Below are 8,870 nucleotides of genomic sequence, written 5' to 3'. Positions count from 1 at the left end.
GCCTAGAAAAGAGCGCTAGGCTGCCCATGCCTTGAAAAAAATAATCTGCCCAATGCAAAAGCTCGCCTTGCAGTGTCTCCCTGGCTTCCGGATGCACAAATTTTGCCAAAAATAGCACACTGGCAACGGAAACCGGATTAAACTATTTCTAAGAGATAAACAATAAATGGCTGTGTGAGGTTGTTATCGCTTCCCTTCAAATAATGATAACAGCCGCCAAGTTGCCATATTGTTTAAAGCCCAACGAACCATTAGTTTAATTCATTCGGGGGATTTTCTTCCATTTCTCTGCTGAACGATAATATTGGAAACTTGTCTGTTCACATTTATCCATAGGTACCGTGTGCATTCGCGCTCTGTGGCTCCATTCAGCGTCGAAATGCCTGATACATAACCCGATGACGGAAATGCTTTGCAGATACACAACTAGTGCTCCGCTTATTGGTAATCGGGCAAGGCGGATCATTCTACTTCCTCGACTTGCAGTAGAACATATGCTGACGACCAATTTCGCTCGAGAGCTTTGATTTGCAGCTCTTTGAAAATTTCACTGATTTCAGTTGTATACCTTACTTAGTTTCATACAAAAGTGCCAGATTTCAGTCACTTCAGCGATAGTGGAGATTTATAGTTATGATTTTTCCAAAAGAAAGAGGAAACTGATTATCTGATATTTGTCAAACTGGAACTAACCTCAGAACACAATGGTCACCAGATACACCATCGACCATATACTGGCAAGTAACGATGCCCGTGACATTACTCATTCAGTTTCACCTGTACGCTCACCTGAAGTTGAAAAGACGACTCTTGCCGAGGAGGCCAGTTCGATCATTCCGGTTCTCAGCCAGTCAAAAGTCATTGTACGAGGTGACGTAGAAATAAGGGAGATCACAAGAGATCAACCCACCGAGCGCAGCGATGGAATAAATGGCGCCAATAGACAGGATGCTCGGAACACATTTATAGAACACGGTTCAGGTACTGCTGAGCATCATGAAGAAACGTCCATCATAAACCTGTCGGTGAGGAGAAAGTCCCAGCCAGAGGAATCGGGGGTTCCCAGACGAAAAATGACCAACCACAGTGTATTACGACCAGTTCCGGTTCGACCAAACGAAGTACCGCAAAATGGGACACTGCACGACTCCTGTCACGAATACACGCTGCTCAGGGAACATGAGTCTGCGTTAGGGCAAAGCCGCCTTAATCCAACCACAAATAATCATCCTGTTAGTGATGGATTTGAACAGAGGCCCGAAAAGTCTCTGAATAGTCAGGGGCGCGATTACCCCGGGTTGGATATGGGGAACAGCGTCTATAGCCTAATGTGGAGGCAGTATTTAGAGGCTCAGCTTCGAGGAATGGCGACTACAGGGCCTTTTGTTCCTTTGCCTTATCATGTGCTCGATACAGGTAAATAACAAATCAAGTTTTATAAGTAACAAAAAATATTCATCCCTTGTTGATAATCAACAACAGTAGCAATAATAGTAGTAAGGTATGTATATTGGAATGATGCAGAGATTAGTTTTGATGATTATTTTATTTAAATGATAAATTGCAAAAAATACAGTCGATGATTAGTTCACACTTTTGTGTATTTCAAAGTGACTTAATAATAAACTTAAGAGATTCTGATGTAATACCCTTTGGTCATATTTAGAATACGAGTATTTAGCTACTAAGGGATTCAGAGCATCAAAGCATCGGATAAAGGTAAAAGTTGGGAAGCGTGTATTTTATTACCCCACCTAATTTTTGCAAGTATTAATTAGTACCTAAGTTCAATAGTTCTGGTAATTATCAGAGTAAAAGTGTGTTTCCTCTGTCAGAGCCATCAAAATCGCAGGTTAGGGTTTTGAACATAATAATGACGTTAACCCATGACGTCAAGAGGCTCCACCCACAGTGAAGAGAAGTTTACATATTGGGAAAACGTCTCTTCACTGTGGCTCTGCCCACTTGCTGATGATATATTCACTAATTAATATTAGTACCCATCCTAGGTTTCAGCGATATCAATGATGGCGAGCATTCTCAATCATTTTATTATTATTATTATTTTGTGGAGGTTTCATTGCAATTTCCACAGCAGTTGTTGGGACTAAGTTGTTAGCTTTCAATTCTTCCATTTTCTTGATACTCGTATTGTTTCTACTAAACAAATAATTCAGTGTATGTAATTCATCCACATAATGAACCAGTCCATAGTTCATTTGTTAGATCTACATCTATTCAGGGCGGGAATACAAAAAGACCATCCGTTTTGTTTTACCTGGGGCTTCGACACTATAGCCTTCTATTTGTAGCAAGTCAGGAGCAGTCACTAGAAGTAGAATTCAAATGAAAAGCAATGATACCTCATTTCTCTCAACTGTTAGAGGTGTAAAGGTCAACGCCGTCGTTTTATTTCAGTTAATGTAATTTTTCTTTGTTTTTTTTTATTCATATATAGCACCCTAAACAGCGCTCGTATATCCTACTCGCTGCAAATAAAAGGTAATGGTAGGAGTCAAGATTTTGAGAGCAAGCTGTTATTTACCTGCTTAATATCAATCAAATGTAACATGTTTTATATTAATATGCATGGAAAGGAAACTATATTGGAATCAGTTTGAATGAAGAACATATTGTTATAATAATTGTTTTAATAAATATGTTTTAGAAATACAAATAGCCTACGTCTAGCACTATACATAATTTATTTACAAAATGTCTTCATCATCACTCTCGAGGAAGAGGGCTGGATTGTCTAACAACAGCTCCTGCCCACACTTCTGGGGTGGCCAAGTAAATATTACCCACTATAGAAATAATTACCTATTCACGCTATAGTAAATCTTGCTACGGGTCTTCTCGCTTGTATACAAAGTGGCAAGCTGTAGCACAAATGCAGTCTTGCAACCAAAGGGAAAAATTCCATATCCTGCTGGCCGTTATCGAATTTGTTGAAGCCTAGATTGTAAGCATATCCATTCACCGCCAAACTAGTGGATGGGCGGAGCCTCATAACGTCATGTTACGTTTACGTGACGAATTGTTTTAGGATCCTTGTCTGTGGTTTCCTCGGTTCCGGCATCGGCGACTTCATTTTACTCTATAAATATCAAAACTATGGAACTTAGGTACTAAATAATACTTGTAAAAATAAGGGAGGGTTATAAAATATACACTTGCCAACTTTCACCTTTATCCGATGTTTTGGTAAAAAGTTGTTGCCGAAAAACCGTGTTTCATCGGCTCTGAATCCCTTAGTAGCACTGGCATTTAACATTATATATTTGTATATATATATATGTTATATATATTATATACATATGTATATAGTGTGAGTGTGTGTAAGGATTAAATATACAGCAAGGGGCATTGTAACGAAAGAACCTTGATTTCTGGGAAGAGAGCTTATGCAAGTCAGATGTTAAAAGTGCACTGTGATGGGGAGGTAACAAAGGCCGTGAACAAAACTTTTGTGTAAGTTAATGAAGCGACTAATGTTTTTTAGGAAGTTTTCTGCACTACGAGTACATCCTGTGTTCAAAGGTTAAAATATGAATATGGAGGTGATCATCGTCGTGTTTTTCTCTGAAACCATACCGTTAGAAAAACTGCCTCTATATATATATATATATATATATATATATATATATATATATATATATATATATATATATATATATATATATATATATATATACATATATATACATACATATATATATACATATATATATCACATTATACATATATATATATATATTTATATCACACATACGACGGAGTGGTGCTAGGCCTTTCGACTTATTGTCCTTTACTTAGCAGACTGATAGAAATACAACAATAAGTTTACAAAGAAAGCTTGTATAAATGACAGATGGGGATTATAAAGGAAAATATGCACCTGGAATCCAACTCAGTTGAAGAATTAGTAGACGTACCAAAACAGTGGTATAGATTTAAGAGGTTTTATAAAAGATTAGGCCCAACCACTCGAAAGCAGGGACAAGTCAATAAAAAGATTATACAGGGTATAGATATGTTAGTTATTCTCTTAACAAGAGTGAGGAACTAACATTCAGAAGTTTATGAAAAAATGCAAAAGTATCGCCTTATAACGTTAGTTTCCTATAGTCTACAACTCTAGTTGTGCTCGTTCGGATACTAAGTATGTTCTGATCCATGTATCTTTGTGAAGCTGCATTTTCCACGCTCGTTGCTCTCAAGACCAAATACAGAAACAGGCTGAATGTTGAAGGGGACTTATGCTGTGCACACTTTGGAATTCAACCGAGCATTCAAAGTCTAGTAGATAAGAAGCAGTGTCAAGTATCTCACAAGTTCATCTTTCTCTGTTTTTTCATTATTCTTTAAATCTGGGAGGGAATTTTACTCATAGATGCAAGGGGGGCGTTGGGGGGGGGAGGACCAACTCTTAGAGGGAGCGTGGTAATAAAAAGGTTAAGAACCACTGATCTTGAGGAACCATCAGGATGTTGAAAGGTGTATTTTCAAGGGGTTGCTTGTGTCTATTGTGAGTGTGTCTGACCCCGGATGTCATAAGAAAGCTTCTAGAAAAAAACACACTTTCGGCGGCACTGACCCGTTTTGGTGTTACCTGTGGTCTGGGCAGGTCCTGGGTCTGTTACATAGGTACAAGTGGTCGACCGGGTGCGGGGTCGGAGCCGAATAACACGCGAGTCAAGGTCTACAGCTATTATCTGAGTAGACCTTGACGCGAGAGATGTATAAGCACGTGACTACGAGGGCTCTCTGATGGTCTGCTAAATCTGGTTTTGCCAGAAAATCTAGGAATCGTACAACCTGGGCCTCGTCATTTTATGGAGAAAACCAAAAGAAATCGTAGCTTATAAATAAACCAGACAAAAATATATTGCACTTAAAATGAGAAAAGTTATACTTATCAGCCGAACAGTAGTTGTAATTTATTATACACACTTAAATTGGAAGATATACAATGAATACAGAAAAGTAAAAAAGGAAAAGGCTTAAAAAGTTAAGCATACGTTAGTTTAACCAGACCACCGAGCTGATTAACAGCTCTCCTAGGGCTGGCCCGAAGGATTAGATATATTTTACGTGGCTAAGAACCAATTGGTTACCCAGCAACGGGACCTACAGCTTATTGTGGAATCCGAACCACATTATAACGAGAAATGAATTTCTATCACCAGAAATAAATTCCTCTAATTCTTCAATGGCCGGTCGGAGAATCGAACGCGGGATCAGCAGAGTGCTAGCTGAGAACGATACCCACCCGTCCAATGAGGAACTGAAAAAGGCTTAAAACCTAATAAATAACCTATTTCATAAGAAAGTAACTAACCTGTTTTAAATTACGAACGCTAAATGAAAGCGCAGCGACAGACAGCACATTAAAAAAAAAAGTTTGAATCCAATACACAACGGACTCAAAATCTCTACTTTGAGCGTTCGTCTTCCCAAGACAAACAAACCGTTGCAAGTCGTTGGCTAAACATTTTTCTCTTCATCGCGAGTTAGTAACCGGAACAAGTAAAGTGAATGTTTCCTACAGCGCTAGAACTTAGATTATGGATAACATGCGTGACAATACACTCTTGTACTACAGCATCTACCCACGAATTATGCATATCCACCTAACCACGCAAGTAATGCGCTCAGACGAGGGTATGTCAGACGGAAGGGCCCACACTATGCAATTTATAATGACGGTTTCAGTTTGCTGCATGATATAGGGTTTGCTGCAATATCATTTAATGAAACAAATCAATTCTCTTTACCCAATAATGGTTCAGTTTTCACAACTGAACTGTCTGCCAGTTAGGATTAGTAAAAACATGCCACCACAGAAAGATGTAATTTTCAGTGACTCAAAGAAGTGAGCTGAGAAGCCTATCAAAATTAGTGTCCCAAAAATTTCAGCGTCCAGCAGATTAAGGTTTCATTCCCCGAATTATAATGTGAAGCTGCTATAAATGTTGAATCAGGATGGGTCCCCGATCATGCGGACGTCAAGGGAAATTCCGATGCCGATAATGCAACAAATCTCCAACTACTCTCATTAAATCAAATTAAACCAACAGTTGGATTCTGTTTTTTTTTTTTTTTTATTCCAACAAGAACGACGTATATAATAAGTAGTTCAATTCCGTCATCGTGTTTGTCACAGTCCTTTGGCTGTTGAGTATTTTCAATAAATAACCCTAGCTACTCAGTCCCAGAATACAAAACTATATTTAAATGTAGACATATTTTAAGTAACTGTACTTTTCCGCCAGCAGCTCGTCAAACTTTGAGAACAAATCCTTTAAAAAAATGTTGTCTGTCTCCAACATTTTCCGTTTATACTGTCGTTAAAATCGAAGTTGTAGCATACAGATTAAGATCTAAAAACCAACCCTTTGGATCAGACCTGTGGGATTTAGGAATGTTAGCTCAATGGTCTAGTTAATTTGTTTTTAATAGTACATCATACACAAGCTCGCATGCATCATACGACGTATGTAGGTATATGCATCACACATACACGAATTCACGTATAATCCTACAACCGTACATAAGCTAGCTATATGAGATCAGATTGGTAATAATTCTACTTGATAAAAAAAAGAAAATTTTTTTTTTGTCATTAAACCGTACAACAACGCAGTTAGCTTAATGGGTCCTTTAGAAGCCAATGAAAACACGAAACACACCTAATTCGGAATATATATTATATTATCATTCTTGGTGTGTCATTGAGTATAATTTGAATTTTAGTTTTCATAACGACGAGCGTGAAGTCATCGCACGTAAGTGTTTCTTTGAACGGTTGTTTTATGAAATTACTTTTAAAAAATTGAGATAAACATTCTTTGAATAAAAGCTCCACTAATTACAAAGATGTTGAGTACAGGCTATAAGATAATTTCGTGCGATCTGAGTCGAAGGTAAGGCACAATGTAACTCTGTTTGAGAACATTCTTATCTGCACTGATTATTCATTTTAAGACATAAAAGTTTACACAGAAGGGGAGTTCGACCGTTTGCAACGGTCCTCTTCAGCTTAGGATAACGTTTTTATCCCCTTTCTTGTATTTCAATTTATCAATTATATTATTGTGGCTTTTTAATCATTATTTCTCATATTTTTTATTTTTAGAATTCCATGACTTCTAGGAATCATATTTATTTTCATAGGCATTTTTTAACAAAGAAGAGGCATGAAACTTTCAATAATATGTTTGGGCTTAATTCTTGTTTTTGATTGATTTGATAGTCAAAATAAGCGTCATACAAGCATGGTCAATGTTGCCAAAAATGTTGTAGTATCCACTTAAATAACTGTTTGTTATTAAAGAAATTTCGAAAAATTCTTTCCTGACTAAAATTTTTCTCACTCAGCTTCATGATTTGGTTAAGTTAAATTTGGAGAACATATTTCAAAGAAATTATTCTTTGTGGTAAAAGAGAATACAACAAAAATTACTAACCAAAATTTTCCTCAGGTCTCTTATTCTCTGCAGATGTTTGATATTGCGTTTGATTAAGAGCTCTGTTTACCCCCTTCTTTCTCAGCCTTGCCCCACGTAGCGAACAGCGTAGGCATTCCATACCACGTCGTGAACAGATCCCGAAGGAGAGGGGGCCAAGTCCGATTCACAGGAGACCAGACGAAACGCCTCGAAGCCTGGTTTCATGTCCACAAGTACATCACGCCCCCTCAGAGGAAGACGATAGCCAGGGAACTCAGTCTGCAAGAGAGGCAGGTCAGTGCTTAACGAGGGCATTTTAATTTCTAGGGTCAGTAGGACCTAGACTTAGTTGGGTCCTTTTTCCACTAGCCTCTAGATACAGTATTTGAGCGTCATAAAAAAGTAGCTCTTTAAAGCTTGGCCCGAAGCTCCTCAGTTTTAAAGAGATTACATCGGTTTATTGCATGGCCTTTGTTTTACCAATTTTAGACAAGATTCAGGTTTTGTGTTCAATACCAAATCTATCAGATTATGAAATCTTTTCGTTGTGGGATGGGGAATGGTTGTCATAAGGACAGTGGGTTGTAGATTTGAAGTTGGTGGTAGCATTGTACAAGCTGTTAAGCTGTGATACAAGATTAGCCTCTTATCTCTTGCTCTTGATCTCTTACTGAAGAATATATTGCTGTTGTTCTTTTACTGTTATTGCTTTGTTTGTTTCATCTTGTGCTGTGAGGAATAGTTTCTGTTTTGTTTTGCTTCTTTTATTACCTAAGACTTTTGTTATCTGTTTCTCAACTGTTAGTGGTCGTTTGCTGAGAATTTCCTCTCTGCCACGCTTCTTGGCACAGCATAATCCTGCCTCTAAAATCCTATATAAAGACCTATTTCAGCCTCCTCTCGTCGATCTCTCGGTAAAATTAAATAGCAGGCGTATCCCAGATCTTAAGAAAATCTTAGTTATGCATTTAGGCTCAAACTGAAAAGGACCATTTGTTTTATAGTAAGACCTTTGCCGCTTTGAGATAGCAACCTAATTACAAATCGCTATCCATGAGAGAGCTCGTATCAGCGACCGTTATCAAGATAAATGGATTTATTAAATGATTGGCCTGGCTTTCTCTTGCTTGTGTAAAACGGCCGTGAATTCTGTTACTTGAATTTCTTATACCTGGTTGTACCTGTATTCTTTTAATCCCTCTCTTTGCTCCATGCTTAATTTTTCCTGTAAGCTCAAGAGTTTCTCGTGGGTTCCTCCGCATGCGTGTGTGTTTGTGAGTGTTTGAATGCATCATGTTACTTCCTTATCATGTTTATTTTTACTAGTTTACTAATTCGTTCATTTTTGGTACAGGTGAAAACCTGGTTTCAGAATCGACGTGCGAAGTGGAGGAAGGCGGAAGGACAGGTAAGGAA

General features: G+C 37.9%; 1 protein-coding gene across 1 annotated transcript in view; it reads left to right on the top strand.

The window, feature by feature from the left end:
• The first annotated feature begins 333 nt into the window (after positions 1–333).
• The window catches only part of LOC136852561 (homeobox protein H2.0-like), a 31,967-nt gene continuing 23,430 nt past the window's right edge, over positions 334–8,870 (top strand). Inside the window, exons 1-3 of the mRNA XM_067127330.1 lie at positions 334–1,416; positions 7,558–7,748; positions 8,809–8,862. Of these exons, the coding sequence (XP_066983431.1) occupies positions 705–1,416; positions 7,558–7,748; positions 8,809–8,862 (957 nt within the window). The 5' untranslated portion in view covers positions 334–704. The remainder of the gene's footprint in view (positions 1,417–7,557; positions 7,749–8,808; positions 8,863–8,870) is intronic.

Source organism: Macrobrachium rosenbergii, chromosome 25 (assembly GCF_040412425.1).
Source record: "Macrobrachium rosenbergii isolate ZJJX-2024 chromosome 25, ASM4041242v1, whole genome shotgun sequence".
Lineage (NCBI taxonomy): Eukaryota > Metazoa > Arthropoda > Malacostraca > Decapoda > Palaemonidae > Macrobrachium > Macrobrachium rosenbergii.
Note: the sequence above shows the minus strand (reverse complement) of the source record. Positions and strands in the feature narration are given on the sequence as shown.